The 16,637-nt window shown below is 47.7% G+C and overlaps 1 protein-coding gene across 5 annotated transcripts in view; it reads right to left on the minus strand.

The window, feature by feature from the left end:
• Positions 1–6,315: 6,315 nt before the first annotated feature.
• The window catches only part of GMFG (glia maturation factor gamma), a 53,558-nt gene continuing 43,236 nt past the window's right edge, over positions 6,316–16,637 (minus strand). For 4 of the 5 annotated variants that reach the window (XM_072980236.2, XM_072980234.2, XM_072980233.2 and 1 more), the window contains exon 8: positions 6,316–6,437. In XM_072980236.2, the coding sequence (XP_072836337.1) occupies positions 6,370–6,437 (68 nt within the window). In that variant the 3' untranslated portion in view covers positions 6,316–6,369. The remainder of the gene's footprint in view (positions 6,438–16,637) is intronic. The other variant, XM_072980232.2, reaches the window with a different exon arrangement.

Here is a 16,637-nt window from a genome sequence, read left to right on the forward strand (position 1 = left end):
GGCCAGCGAACCTGTGATTGGTAGTTCAGAAAAGGACATTTTCCAAGTTGTGGAGAGACCTAAAGCACCATTCCCTCTGGCTGCTCAGCATTCGGCGGCGGGGTGTTTGAGCAAGACCAGCTGAAAAATAACGTTTCCCCAAGCTAGAACCTTCCCAGTGTGAACAACTCCAACCATGCCCAGACACACACACACACACACACACACACACACACACACACACACACACACACACACACAGAGAGAGAGAGAGAGAGAGAGAGAGAGAGAGAGACAAACACACACACAAACACACACACACACACAAACAAACAAACGCACACACCCCTTGTTAGCGCGGGTGGTAGTGATGAGAGGCCTAGTTTGCTACAGCCAAGCAAGGCTGGCCTTTGGGCAAATCCTGGCATCAAAAGATCAAGGGCTGAAGATTCCGGAGTCAAACTGCCCACAGAGCTGGTGAAACTATAACTTAACTCATTGCCAGAAACCAGGAAACGTGGCTATTTTGCCCTGGAGTTTCTGCAGTTCCCCAGCCAGCCTGGCCACCAGTTGGGGATTCTGGGAGAGGCAGAATCCAGTCCACGAATGTCCAGGAGGAGACCTGTGTAGGACCAGGAAGCCCCATGTTTGTACAAAGTGCCCTTCCACTCAGGAAGGACCGCTTTCCTTCTGCAAAGTTACAAGCCAGAAGCAGGTCTCACAGAACCAGGTGCCCCCCACACACACACACATACGGGGGGGGGGGAGAAAGAGAGAGAGAGGGAGATCCTGTTTCTTCCACTCCTTTTTATCATTAGTAAATCAACAGGGAAAGCTCTCCTCAGCAGATAGCTAGGGCAGATGGATGAGTGATCCTCTCGTCTTTCTGCTGGCCATTGCACTTGCAGGCAGACACACACTGCTACCTTTGCTAGAAGTCAGTGGGTTCTTTTTTTCTTTTAAAAGAACAAAACCTTCCTTGATACGGAAAATCTGTCTAACAAGGAAAACAAGTTTTCAGGTTTTTGTTTCTAATTGAACTCCACATGTTCCAAGTTGTCCCTAGAGCAGAGTGGACAGCACAGGCCTCCACCTGCCTTCATATCTAGTAGTTTAAGGCTCTCAATTTAGCTGCTTTTAATTGAGCTGGGATTCAAATGGGCAGCAAGCAAGCAACAATGACGGGTGGTGTGGCAGGAGGTGTGGAGGGGAGGGGGGAGACCTGCTGCAAAGCCGTTCCCGGTGCCAAGATTCAGCGCAGATTGTTAAGGACTGCAGACTTTCCCCTCTGATAGGCCAGAAAGAGACGGGATCAGCAGCCGAAAGGGCAGGGCCGGCCTGGTTATGAGTCCCCCGAGCTCCTGCCTGGAAATGAAGTGGCTCTCAGGCTTGCTTCTGTCTTCTTGGCCCTGGCGCTTCGCTGCTCCTGAGCCCCTCGGGATGGGCAGGAGGGACACTTGCACCATTTATCCTCATGGGCTATTACTTAAGTTTGGCCATCCCTTTTTTAAAAGCTACAGCTGCCACTGTTCTCCAAGGAGGCTGCAACTGGAGCTAGGCAGCAGCAGGAGAAAGCAAGAACGAATCTGTTGTGTTCTTTAAGGCAAGAAGTGAACAGCACTTCAATTAAAAACACATTCTAATCAAACCAGGCTGGAGATTCAGACCAGCAAGTGCCCTTCACCAAAACGGCAGGCAGGGGGGTGGGGTGGGGGGGGAGGACAGGGGCCAACTTCGGTCTAAAGGCAAGCAAAAGAAGGGGGTGAACAGCCCGAATGGCTCAAAGCCCAGTTTCCATCTCTGGGTGGCTTCGCCTGGCCAAAGTATGTCTTTCGTGGCCACTCTCTTTACCACGGGGTGTGTGTGTGTGTGTGAAAGAAGGAGCGGTGTCTCCAAAAATCACCAGCAGCAGTAGATGTTCCTCTGGGTGTTCTTTTGGTATCTCCTCCTCCTCCTCATCGTGCCTTTCCTCCAATGAGTTCAAGAGAGAGTACAGAGTTCTCCTCTTCTCGCACTCTGTCCTCACAACAAAACTGCGAGGTAGACTGGGGGGTGGGTTGGGGGGGCTGAAGTAATCTTGTGAACCTCACGGCTCAGTCTGAAACTGGTCCTGGATTTCCCCCCCCCCCCCCCAATTCCAGGCTCACACTGATGGCAGAGCAGGGAGGGGCAGGACTGAGGATCACCACAAGCCAGGAAAGAAGGGACCACCCCTTTGGGTGCACCAACATCCTCCCCCTGCCACGGCTGAAACAGACCCAGTCACTGCATGTGAACCACTTGCCCTTCGCTGAGTTCTTACACGTGGAGGAGGAAGAGGGAGGGGCAAGGTGCGGCTTCACACCACTGGCCCTCTCGAGGAGTGGTCTCCACGGCCAGGTGAAGCCTCCACGTCCAAGTAGCAAGTGAGTCGCGGTGGGAGCCAGGATGCATGAGAGGCCGTTTTAAGGCCTGGGTAGGTTCTCCCCTCCCGTCTTTTCCACATCTGCACCTCGATTGCTGCTCTTAGGCTGAAATTCCACCCCCTTCTTTCTTAGAGGTCACTTCCTGCTTCTTACCCCTCCAAGTCAGAGAGAGGCAGCCTTGGCCATAAGAGCTCAGCAGACCCACACCTCTAGGAACCAGCTGTAGGGATTCTGCAAGTGAGGTGAGGGTTTTTTCTCCTGCACACTCCCTGAGTGGACTCCTTCAAACCATATTTGCAGGTTCTGACCAGTCATCTTTTCCAGAGTAGTTGCTCCTACTGGGTAGCCACAAGGCCAGCACTGCCACGTTGCACTCGCTGTGGGGTACTTGGCCCTCCATGTGATGGAAGCAGATGAAGGATGAGATTGGCCTTCAGCCTCTTCCTTTGAGAAAAACCTTGCATTCTAAGAGAGAAGTGCTGAAAAGATGGAGGGGGCAATTCTTAGGGCACAGGGGTTGGCTTTGGGGATGGGCTAAGTCTGAAACAGGAATAGCAGAAAATGAGATGGAGATGCCACTCCACTGCCTCTGGCAGCTTGGAACACCTCGCCTCTGTCTTCGATGGTGGCGGTGGCGGCTGCATAATACATCTGGCAGATGGGGAGAATGTGCTTAGCTCCTGCCTCCAATCCTGACCAGCAATTCTTTCATAGACAAGGGAAGGGGCCGGGAGAAGCCGCACGGGAGTGACATCTGAGCACTGACAGAGATATAAAGACGTTGTTGCTGCACAAATCCTGTGCAAGCCGGCCAAAGAAGCCGCAACAAATCAGCCAGCCAGGGGACAAGGGCTGGCGTCTGATCCAGCAGGTGGGGCAGCAGGCATTAAACTGTTCTACAAGACCTAAGCCTGATCCCCGGCAGGCACAAGAGGACCAGAGTCTCTTGGCCGTGAGCTGGAAGGGAATAGCGGAGGCTCTCGTCAGCCCTTTGGGATGGCAAAGAGAAGCCATTTCCCCTGCGTTGTCCGAGACATGTTCATTTTGGAATGGAGGCCCACAGTGATCCCAGCAGTGCCAGCTGATACCTGTGGGAGGTGGGAGGGCAAAGGGCAGGGGTTGACACAGGTGGAGTCCGCTACCTCCAGTGTGCCAGCCATGCCCCTGTCCCTGCACAGTCTTGCCCCCAAAACTGATCTGCCCAAGCCAGCAGGACCAGCCCTGCCTGGTTCATGGTGGCTCACTTCCAGGAAAGCACAGGCAGGATGACAGCCTTCAGCTGCCCGAGAGGAAAGGAAAACATCCAGAGAAGGGAGCAGGCAGAGGCCTCGTTCTCGATACGTCAAGAATCTCCTGCCATCCTGCAAATGCAGAGCTCGCCTTCCTGGTGATCCCTTGTCAACTGCGCTTTGCAATGAACCATGAACCAGACAGTGCAAGTGAGAGTGAGAGTGAGAGCAGGGGGGGCATGCTTGGGCTACAGGTTTCTCCTCCTCCCCACCACCACTACTGCCAGCCACTTATCCTCCCAACCTATAAAGCAGAACCAAGTGGAGTTTCCCAGAGCCCTGAGTCCCAACTTACCCCCAAGCCATCCAGACCCCTTTGCTCTTTGGGGCTGGGGAGGAACCCAGGCATCCTGGTTCCTGAGTCCAGACCATTCCACCCTTCCACCAGCTCTACCTCCCTTTTCCAAACGTGGCTCAGACATTCTTTGTGCCGAGAGCCCACAGGCTCGCCTCTCTCTTTGCCTCCTCCTGAAAGCCAACACGGTCATCCTGTACCACAGAGCCTTCCCTGAATCATTGCTGTGTATTTGTAATTGGCCCGCATTTATGTGCTTTATGAATTCATAACCATGTAAACTGGAAAGGAGAGGGAGGCAGTTCCCGACAAGAACCTCATCTCACAGAAGCAAAGGGGATGTCTGGACGCCTGAGCCCTGCTCCTCTGTTGTCACTATTAGAAATGAACCGTCCTGTCTGATCAGAACAAAATAGAAGGGTGGGGAGGGGGAACCTGGTCCAGCAACCTGTTTCTAACACAAGGTACTTAACACCCCAACAAGCAGACCGGGAAGGCAGTGGCTGTCCTATGCCATTTTCCTTGAGCATTTTGTATCCGAAGGTAGACCTGTGCTGAACATGGATGCTCTCTTGTTTTGGCTGCTTCTGTGCCACTCACAAGATCAGTCTTCAGCAAAGGAATGTATTACTTACCTTCTGGAACTCTAAAGAAATGTTCCTCTTTTGGGCATCTTCCTTACCTTTGAAGCCTTGCTGCTTTGGGTTTCTCTTTGTACGTGTTTGCTCATTGCTTGCTCTTGCCTGTCTTTGAAGATGATCCCGGTGTTCCTTGTTCATTGCTACCTCTCTGCATGCCTTTTTCTGTTAAATGGAAAGTTGGCATAGAAAAAAGGTTCCCAAATAAACAGATCTAAATGTTAGACAGACCCCTGCCCCAACAAGCTTACAGTCTGCCTTCAACAGAGCAGGAGGCAGAGGGAATGAGGAGAAGAGAGAGCTATGGGTATCAAAGATGGTGATTAATATGAAGAAGAGCAATTATGCAAGTGAGAGACAGCCCAGCCTTCCATGAGTCTGTCTAATGCTCTTCAAAGCCCTCTAAACTCAGCGGTCATCCCCACATCAGGGGGAGATTACTTCCATATGTTCATTATGCCTTGTTAAAGAGGCCTCTCCATTTCTTGCAGCCAAGCTAGGCCCACCCACAGACAGACAGACAGACGCCAATAGGGCAGTGGCAAAGCTGGGATCCTGAAACACAAGCGTCGCCTTTCACTTGTGGCCATCATGTTGTCCTTCATTTCAGTGAGGTCTTTCTGAACAGCTTGTATCACTCTGACCACAAGCCAGGACAAATGGCCAACTTGGGGTTGTCACCAGAGCCTCCCCAAGGTTTCCTCTGAGGCTCCAGCATGAAGGTGTTTAGGCACATGTTGCTTCGAATGACGGGAGGGGCCCAAGCAGGTGCACCCACAGGCTCTCTTCCTGGCCCCTTTCCCTCATTCCAGACTTTTTGGCCTTTTGCAGTGAGGCTGACAGCAGAGCACAAGCACTGCAACTCCTGAGACTTCTCAGCAGGCAAACTGGGGCAGCAGGAGTGCCGAGTCTGGTAAATAAGAACCCAGGAACCCTTCCGCTCCACCAACTGCTCCCTTCTCCAGCTCTGTGGCATCGCCAAGACCCAGGCCTTTGAAATCCTACCACTGTTCCCCACTCCAGGTCTCATGTTTTGACCCTGGAGTTCTCAGGAATGATGGAATGCTGATGACTGGGTAGTCCTCATTCATTTCCAGCACTGCAGCAGAAGGCCTGCTCAGGAGGAGGGCAGCCTTCTGCCACAAGTGGGCCTCTGTCTGCAGAGCCTCGCAAGCACCACTGGTGCTCTGTAGGGTTGTACAGTGGCACAACCTCGTCCCTCGCCCCTGAGATGAAGCTTCCTACCCTCTCCTGCTGGCCTAGGATTTTCTGGGCTGGTCTCTCCACCCAGCCTGCCCCTCTCAGCTGCCGAGCTTAGGCATCTCTAGATCCTCTGTGGGAGGTGGGAGACACAGGCTTCTTTCTCAGGCCCACCTGGAAGTGCTGCTGGGGAGTCAGCTGGGGACCAAGGGCTCTACCCACCAGTTAAGGCACACCCTTCTTTTCCCCACTCACAGGAGCATGTCCTGAACCTCCAGCCCACCCCCTGGTATGGGAGGGACAAGATGGCACTGGCTCTCCCTCCCACAAAAGGCTGTGGCCAATCAATCAGTCAATCAATCAATCAATGGTAGGAAAGGGGAAGACAAAGCATCTGAAAATGAGTATACTGTAAATAACATATGAAGACAAAACAAAGCACTGGGGGGAAAAACAAATGCCAAAAGATAAAAGATGACATAAGCCAGCTTTTCTACCATGAAAACCAGTTAAATCTTAAAGCACACACATCGCTCCAGCTGCCCAGATGGGATGGCTCTCTTCTAGCAGGTGAAGGTCTCCCATATGGGAGGTGGAGCAAGTTCGTTTTCTGTGGCTCCAGAAGGTGGACCTGAAACAACAGAGTCAAGTAAGAGGTGATGCTGACTCAATGTTGGGAAGAATGGTTAAGAGCAGCTTAAAAGTGGGGCAGTCTCCCTTGGAAGGGGTTCAGACACTCCTTGAGTGGAGATTAACCAAAGATTGGGTGGCCATTTATCAGGGATGCTTTACCTGTTGCTTTCCTGCCTTGGAAAGGAGTTGGACTAGAGGACCGTCTGGGGCCCCTTCCCATTATAGGAATCGCTGATTTTATGTACATGCAAAAATGCAGTCAAGTCAACAGAGGTGAGCTCATCACATGTGCCAACACACACAGGCACACACCAGGTTCAACAAACCAAGGGCTTTCCTGTCCAGATTGTCTCCTGTCCCTCTCTTGTGAACCTTGCAATGGGACGAGGCCACCTTCTCTAGACTCCAAGGCCTAATAACGCGGCAGCTGGAAGAAGAACACCTGCTTCTGAGACAGCTCCCTCCTGCTTGCCCCTCTGGTTCTAATTTCCTCCCAGGAAGAACAGCAGAGAGGCACAGGCAGAAGACGGAAGTTCCTGGCCATTGATCTCTTGCCAGGAAAGGTGAGGATGAAGCTCCAAGGGCCACCGTCAGTTGTTGCCACCATCTGCTCAACGCATTCAAGGCTGAAATCTCTCCCCACAGTCTCCCTCTCCCAACCTGCAATTCCATCACCTCTTTTTCTCTCTGCATAAAACAATCCTTGCACGTTTGACACCGCTTCCAGGTTTCACCTGATACAAAATCTGCCAACGATTAAGGCTTCCCTCTTTGGACAAACTACCAAAGCAGCTTACAATTAATCCACCCAGGAGGGAATGTTTTAAAAATGGATTAAGATGTTTGTTGCTGTCTCTCTGGATCCTGAATAATTTATCTCATTATCCAGAGGCAGTTTCCCCAGGAGGCAAAAGAGACCCAAGCAGGAGGATGAGAGTAGGGATGGGGTGGGGGAGTAGGATGAAGATGGTGGTGTCCCACCTTGATCTCCAGGACTTGCTTAGAGGAGCAGGGTCAGTGTTTGCCATGGGGAAGGCCCAATGCTCAACCCCCTGGAAGTGTTGTGGGGGGGGGACAGAAAAGAATTCCCCCTGCCACTGGGGAGAACTGGTGCTGACAGCCAGAGCCGACACTATGCAGCTGGCTGAACTACAGGCGGTCTTTCCCAGACTCATCAAGGATCTTCCCAGAGCAGAAGTTGCTCCAGTTGGAATCTAGGACTGGCTGATGGGAGAAATCCCACCCGGAGCCAGCTGGTGGCTACTTCAAAGCAGGTTCTGTTGGAGCTCATGAGATTCTCCAGAGGGGTTCCCTCTGCCTTGAGCACATGGAGACTCCGAGGGAGTTTCCACCCGACGAGGAACATTTTGCAAGAGTAGGAGAGGAAATACCATGTCAACAAAGACATTCCACAGTGGTGTTGGGAACATATTTCTGACTAGATAGGCCTTTACTTGAGAGAAAAAGTAGTTTAAGATGATGAAAAGTGCTTTTGGTACCCCGTGTGATGGACAGAGTGTCAGACTAATCTCTGCTGAGCCATAGAAGCTCCCGGGTGAATGGAACTGGTCAAGCCACTCCTTAAACATCTCATTTACTGCGAGAGCCCTGTTAGGGTGGTTATAAGTTGGTTCCAACGTGATGGCACAGAACAGCAACAACAGTTAAGATCAAGTGGCAAACTGTGCCCCCAAAGCATTCCTGAGGAAGGTGTTTTGCATCTTGGGGGAGTTCAGCAATCATCCTATGGCTCTTTCTGTCACTTTTGTGGCAGCATCTGGAACTTATGACTTTCAAAAGTGGTTTTTACAATTTATTGAGTAGCAATTTCTATTGAGATCTCTGTCCATAGAAACCTAGGTTTGGCTTTTCCCCTCTCTTCAAAACTAGATTTCAAACCATTCCTCTCTCTTATTTTTCTTTTCTTCCCCATTCTTTTAAACACCACCCTCAAACAACCAGCTTAATAACCAAAATTCATTAGCCAGCACTTAATTACACCTGCCATGTGCCGGCTTAGCTGAGAAGACATCTAATTAATAGTGTGTAAGTTACACTGGGAATCATGTTCCATAATTAAATGCAAGCCACTCCACTGTGTAATATTAATGAGATCTTTTTGATTATGCAAACGGCAGCACACGGAGAGGAAGGCAATTGGACAAGGGGCCCCCAAGAGAGGCAGGGAGACGGTTAATGGGCGATTAGCTTTTGATCATTCACAGGGGGACTCCCAGAACCCTTGCACTTACCAGTATCTTCCTTCTGGGAGGCAGAAAAATCCCAGATCTTCCCACTGCCTTCCTCTGACATCCCAAAATATAGACACTTGTTCTCTCTAAGGTATCTCAGTTGCTCCTAGCACACTTACTGAAATAACCTCTTCGTCTGATTTGCATTCTTGTGGATATATTTTCCCTTGCTTCCTGGCATTTGCATCTCTCTCTCTCTCTCTCTCTCTCTCTCTCTCTCTCTCTCTCTGTGTGTGTGTGTGTGTGTGTGTGGTGTGTGTGTGCTTATTTGGACTTCTAATCTTTATTCTTGGCCAACACTCTCAAAATGGGCTTACTAAATATAATGATTGCACAGAACAAAGAAACAAGAAAAACTACATCTCAAACCTGGATCTTAATAACTGTAACACTGTCTCAACTCACAAAATTAGGCCCTAGATCAGATGAGCTTAACATTTAGTTTGCACAAATATATCATTTTATGTATATGCATGAAAATAACTAATATGTAAATATCAATGAAGGGGGTGACATTAAGAAATAATTAGGGAGAGTGAAACCTCTTTTGTAAAAGATGGCAGATTAATTATTACAGGCAGAGGAAGGCGTTTCTTCATGAAATGCTTCTAGCCCCCTGATAGGGCAATATCATTGTTAGGGGAATCAAAATGTCACAAAACTGTGGAGCCAGCTTCTTTACCCTCCAGAATGGTTCATTGTACTAACCGAAGGGGTTGGGGACAGGTGGAGAGGAAGCTGCCTGATGTGGAAGGGATGGAGGGCTGCATTGAAGTTTTTGTTGCCGGCTTCTTGATATCTTAGCATTTTAATGCCAAAGCTGCCTGCCTTATGGGTGGGCTTTCCAGGAGGGCAAAAGAGGAATGTTCCAAAGGTTGGGGTGATTTGGGGGCTTTTCTGCTTCTCTCTTGAGTCCAAAGTCCAAACTAGGTAATGGTTAGCCTGACAAAGACTCCTGTTGGGTTCAAAAACTGGCATTTTTATAGTGGTCCAATAAAATTATTACTTAACCCTGATTTTCCTCCTTTGAAAGTGGTCTTGCTAATAAGCGTGACTGCTTCCATTCATTAAAAGCTTAAGCGGGAACATTGGAAGGGCCTGGCTTCTGGACACAAGTCAAAGGGACAGAGGGGCTGTACCATCAGAAGCAAGGTGGGAAGAAAGAAGGGAGTCCAGGGAAGCTCTAGGAAGCCCACCGACAAGGACATAGTCATTGGCTCTTGAAAAACACACACACACACACACACACACACACACACACACATCGGTGTGCCAGTCCCATATAGGCTCGAAGGTTCAGTGGCAGATATAATGCAACACATCTAAAGAGGAGCACATCCCAGAAAACAGCCTGTCCTACAACCTAGATGCCCTACAAGAACCAGAAACATGGATGTGGGTGATGCCTCACTGGGACCCCCCTCAAGGCTCAAAGCAGGCCACTTTCTGAGTCTTGGAAGGCCATTCTTCTATCCAGCCACTGCAAAGCTTGAGGTGGGAGCAAAGCAGAAAAGCCCAAGCACTATCCGGACCAGAGGCTGCAGGAATGTCCCCAGATGAAAACACTGAGATTGACCTCCAGCCATATGGGATGCAGGACAGAGGAATCTGCTGCTGGCACTCTCTGCAGGTGGATGAGGACTAGACCGAGAGAAGGGGGGGCAGGTTCTCATCAGCTGCTTCTCCTTAAGAAACAGCAGAAGGAAAAATCAGGCATGTTGCCATGGTGATCTATAGGACTGGCTCCATTCATAAAACCACAGGTGCCAACCCTGCACATGGAGCTGATTGTTGAATCCTTCCCAGGTAAAACTCCTCCTCTGAAATGGATGCACTGGATCCGCCTCCCAGGGCTCTGGTAAGGATTGCTGCCATCTTCTGCCCAAACCCCTAGAGAGACCCAAGAGTCCTACAGCAGAGGATTCCTCGGAGTTCAGTCCTTTGGGGTCCATGGCTAGGAACCTTCTTCCTCCCTTGACACTCAGAAGGGGCTCTTTCTTTGAACATTTTCAGTTGTTCCACCCAAAGGGCTCAAGTGTGGCTCCTCTTCTCCTGCTCATAACAGCCTCGTGACGTAAGTCAAGCTGGGCAAGTATGACAGCCGCGAAATCACCCAGGGATTTGAACCCTGTTCTCCAGACTCCTAATCTAACACTCTAACCACTAAGCTAAACTGCCTGTGTACAGAGCAAGGAACAGCCAGCCCCCCTCCACCAGTCTTGCAGACGCTTAGAGCCTGGACATTTAATTTTAAAAAGTAATTAGTCAAAGTTACAATCCTCCTTCCTTTTTTATTTACTTACTGTTATACAGTAGTTGGACTTTTAAAATGTAACTCTTTACTTTCTCATTTTTAAAAGAAACTTTTCTAACTATTTTTGGGGGGTGGGAGAGAAGGAAGACACATCAGAGAGAGAGAACCAGAAGATGATGACAGTGCCTAGAGGCATCCTGCAAATTCTATGAACAAGGCAGGAGGCTGCAAGGGAAATGCCTTGCCTGGAAGCTCCTCTGGAATTATTACTCCAGATTTCCTCCAAAGCCTTCTAACTAGGAGAGGGTGGACGGCAACTCCCAGCAGTGTCTGGAGGGACAAAGGTTTGTCTCCTTGTGCTTCCAGAGGGGAAATCATTTCTCAAAAGTTAATCTGTTGCCCCTAGTTCGTTAATATTTTTCAATAATTCATATAAAACCTGCTATTATGATAGTCATAATCACAAGCATAATCATTTTCAAAGGGGAAAAGCTACATGCCAACAAAAGAATCTGTGCATTTTTGCAGAGGATTGGGGTGAAAAGGAGTATAAACTGATATCATCAGTCACCTAGTCCCAAAGGGCGGAAGTGTCATGGCTGGGGAAAATTCAATGTATATTGTGTGCACTCGAGATTGCATTTTAATGTTACTTTTGTTATTTGTATTTTTCTTTTATTAATTTTTAAAAAATCCAAACAATAATGTTTAACAATTCAATGACTTCATTAACAGATTAACAGATTAATGTAAGTTCTTAGCACTTTAACACTGACAAGCAAGCCCTGCCCTCCACCAACAAATACACAATTGAACATTAAAACATTAGGACCTCCACTGATACATCGAACGTCTGTCCCATTCTCAAGAGTGGCCTACCTGTCCCCTATTCACCAACCCTGTGATATAGCAACTAGCCCTGGGTCACTTGGGAAGATTTCTGGATGAGTGGGGAACCGAACTAGCATCACCCACGATGAAAATTCAGAGTCCTTAGCCACCATTGCACCACACTGTGCAATGCAGTGCCTCATTCAACTGTCCACATTCCCACATTGCATACACAAAGTCACATCAAAAGTACTTTATCTGGCATAGCAATGTAATAAATGTCACAAAACATATTGTTCTTACCAAGAGAGGCCTTCTCAACACACTGAGACAGCTACTACTTTTCTTGTTCCCAAAGTTTCCATATTTTTTACAAAATCTCTGTGCTCAAAACAGCCATTCTTTCTGCTGTGAAGCTTAACACAGAGAGAGAGAGAGAGAGAGAGAGAGAGAGAGAGAGAGAGAGAGAGAGAGAGAGAGAGAGAGGATGGCTGCCTGGCTGAATAAAAAGACCTTTGGGTAGTATGGGCGGCATATAAATAAATAAATAAATAAATAAATAAATAAATAAATAAATAAATAAATAAATAAATAAATAAATAAATAAATAAATAAATAAATAAATAAATAAATAAAAAGACACACACAAGCCATCTGATGCTTCTACTTTTCAAAAGACCACCCAGCAAGGCAGCTGGTATTGGAGTTTGCACAAGAATCACATTTTTAATTTGTACTATCATAATTCTCACAAAGTTGAAAATTCTTACAGAGACTAACCCCCCTTGAGGGGGAAAAAACCCATGTCTCCTCAGGGTGTGTGTGTGAATACCTTTTCACAGTCTGAATGGAATAACACCCCTAACACAACACCTTTGAAAGGCAATGATGATTTTTCTTGCAGGCAAAGGGAAGACACCAGTTCTCCACTGGAGAGCACAGAGCCCTTGTACTGAGCACCAAAAACGCACCTCAGGAGGGGACGCTCTCCTCTCCCGGGCGCTTCACAGCAAACCTCTCAAGCATCAAGATCCCTGCTGCATCGGCCGCCCCAGGCCCTCCTCTGTGTGCACAGATACACAGACAGATGGACAGACAGATGAGCGGAGACTGCGTGGCTTGTCTTCCCCACCAAGAGCAGCAACCCACAGCAGAGGCACCCAGCCCTGCCCTAAAGGGCCACATGTGGCTGGCACCTCAGGGGAGGCTGCACCAGATGGCCTGGGTGGGTCTACAGAGGGCTCTACGCCGGTTCCTTGGAAGCTCACCAGGCTTGCTTTGCAAGAACTCCCCAGGATGACTGGCAGGGTGAAATGGGTGCAATGGGGCTCAGAATCAAATCTTGTCTGGTTTTAGAATCTAGGAGACTTGGCTCTGGTTAAGATTTGCGCAAGAGACTTCTAGGGAGGGATAGGAACGGATCTTCTTGAAAGGATGGCGGCGCAAGTATTTGCAGCGGCTAGGCATTCCAGAGATCGGTCCTTATTATGGACTCTACGTGCTCAGGCACAAGTAACTTACAGTCGACAAGAATTATTATCTATTGGCAGAGACTGTTGCAACTTTGAATCGAGGGTCTCAACTTACAACATCCCAGCTGAGCTTTTAAGACGGCCTGCATATCGGGGGGTTACTCCCCCTGCTCTCCCTGTCAGGAAGAAAAGAACACGGAGAAAACGCAAGCAGAAAAGAGGCTGCAGGGCTGGTCTACGAGTGAGGTTAGGCAAAAATCCTCACAAGCCTGCATTGCCAAGTCTTTTTGTCTCAAATGTTAGATCTCTACCCAACAAGATTGAGGAGTTGGAACTTACTATCTCCCTACAGAAAAATATTCGAGACTGTTGCGTTATGATCTTTACAGAGACATGGCTTGATTCTTCCATCCCAGGGGAGGTAATTGAACTACAAGGACGCAGAGTACATCGAGCAGACAGGTCTATTGAATCTGGGAAGAGCAGAGGTGGAGGGGTTTGTGTTTACACAAACGATAATTGGAGCACAGATGTTAAAATAATGGACATTCACTGTTCTCCTGATTTGGAGTATTTGGCAGTGAAATGCCGCCCCTTTTACCTGCCTCGTGAGTTTAATGTTGTTATAATAACAGCAATATATATACCTCCTGATGCTAACACAACCACAGCTTTGAGTTGTTTGTTAACTGCTATCAGCAAACAGCAGCAGGCCTACCCAGATGGAGTGCTGGTGGTAGCAGGTGATTTCAATCAAGCCAATTTAAAGACCGTCCTCCCTAACTTTTATCAGTATGTGGACTGTCCCACTAGAGGGGAAAATACCTTGGATCAGGTATATTGTAACATCATGCATGGATATAAGACGAAGCCATTGCCTAGCTTGGGACAGTCAGATCATATATCTCTTTTTTTGATTCCATCGTACAGACCCCTTGTTAAAAGAATCAGACCATCAATTAGAGAAATACAAGTGTGGCCAGTGGATGCAACTGAGCAACTTCAAGATTGCTTTAGGAGCACTGATTGGACACTGTTTGAGGAGGACAATGTTGATACTTATGCCTCGACAGTACTGTTTTATATCAAAAGCTGCATCGATGTTATTGCTACTACAAGACAAGTACGAGTGTTTTCTAACAACAAGCCTTGGCTAAATAGAGAAGTGCGCCTTTTATTAAAAGCCAGAAATACTGCTTTTCATTCTGGTGATGAACTACAGTATAGAGAGGCCAGAGCTAAACTGAAAAGGGGCATTAGGGATGCCAAAGCTATGTACAGCCAGAGAATTGAACAACACCTTGAAAGTTCTGACACTCGCAGAGTGTGGCACGGCCTACGACAAATCACTGGTCAGAGTAACAAAAACAGTCTGTGTAGCAGCAGTGATTTTTTGACTGAGCAGTTAAATCAATTTTTCAGCCGTTTTGAGGTGGAAACAGGAACAACCATTATTCCAGCACCTACTGTCCATAATACATCACTAGAATCTACCATCGACAGACAACCATTAGTACTGCAGATTTCAGATGTGAGACGCGCTTTCCAGAATATTAATATTCGAAAGGCAGCTGGACCAGATGGAATCATGGGACGAGTTGTTAGGGGCTGTGCTGCAGAATTAGCTGGAGTTTTTACGGATATTTTCAATCTATCCTTGTTGCAGTGTTCTGTCCCCACTTGCCTGAAGACATCTATTATAGTGCCAGTCCCGAAGCAGTCAGCTGTGGTATCTCCCAATGATTATAGACCAGTAGCTTTAACATCTGTTATTATGAAATGTTTTGAGAGATTGGTGCTGGATTACATTAAGGCTAGTCTTCCACCTTCTTTGGATCCATGGCAATTTGCATACAGGAGAAATAGATCTACTGATGATGCTGTGTCCATCGTACTCCATACTGTATTGAGCCACTTAGAACAACAGGGAACTTATGCGAGGCTGTTGTTTGTGGATTATAGCTCTGCTTTTAACACCATTCTACCAAATAGGTTGTTTTTAAAAATGATCAACCTGGGATTACCTCAGGAGATCTGCATGTGGATAAAGGATTTTCTGACAGATAGGCCACAGTCAGTAAGGATGGGATCCCACCATTCTTCTACCCTGGTACTAAGTACAGGAGCTCCCCAGGGCTGCGTGCTAAGTCCTTTCCTCTATTCCCTGTACACACATGATTGCACCCCACTATATAACACCAATGCAATTATTAAATTTGCGGATGATACAACAGTGGTGGGACTCATAAATAAGAACAATGAGTCTGCTTATAGAAAGGAAGTACAAAGATTGATACTATGGTGTAAAGAAAATCATCTCACACTTAACATCAAAAAAACTAAAGAACTCATAATTGATTTTAGGAGGAAGAGAAATGTACATTTACCACTGTACATAAACGGTGAGGAAGTGGAGAGAGTTGGTAGTTTTAAATTTCTGGGCACTTACATCTCAGAGGACCTCTCATGGACTATAAATGCCAACATGCTAATAAAGAAGGCACAGAAGAGGCTGTATTTCCTGAGAATGCTCGGGAAGTTAAATTTATCACAGCATTTGCTTCTGTCCTACTACCGTAGCACCATTGAGAGTGTCCTAACTTATGGCATTCTGGCATGGTTTGGGAGTAGCTCTGTAGCGGACAAAAAAGCTCTACAGAGAACCATTAAAATTGCCCAGAATATCATCGGGCTCCAGCTACCAACCCTGGATGACATCTTCACATCCCGCTGTCTGAGGAAGTCACACAGCATCCTGAGAGACTCTTCCCATCCTGCTTATAACTTTTTTGAACTGTTACCGTCTGGCAGAAGATATAGAACAATTAAGACTCGGACCACACGTTTTCTAAATAGTTTTTATCCTAGAGCTATAATTGCAATTAATAATGAGCTTAAAGACCACCAGTAGTGAATAATTAGTTGGACTGTGTTACTTGGACTGAGGTGTAGATGTTTGTATTTTTAGTGGGGGATTTCTAGTGGGTGGGGAGTGTTTGGGGAATGTTATGTGTGTGCATGTGTCTGGTCTCTGGGTGTCTGTGAATTTCGTTGTATGATATACTGTGTATATACTTACAATGACAATAAATTATATTATTATTATTATTATTATTATTATTATCAGTCATGGCTGCTGATAAGAGCTTACTGCACTGGGCTAGCTGGATCCAGGGCTGGGTTCAGGATGAGGCCACTTCCTCTGTGCCCAATGCCAACCAGTTCTGGGTCGCTTTTTAAGCTTTAGCTCTTGCTTAAACTCTGGAGGGGGCCTCTTGACACTGAACCCCAGCAGCCATGATTTGCAGCCTCAGCTCCCATCACCTGGCTGTACTTGGGCAGCTGAGGGGGCAGTGAGATTTTTTTTTCCTCCCCCCCCCCCCCCCCGG

The sequence above is a fragment of the Pogona vitticeps genome, chromosome 9 (assembly GCF_051106095.1).
Source record: "Pogona vitticeps strain Pit_001003342236 chromosome 9, PviZW2.1, whole genome shotgun sequence".
Lineage (NCBI taxonomy): Eukaryota > Metazoa > Chordata > Lepidosauria > Squamata > Agamidae > Pogona > Pogona vitticeps.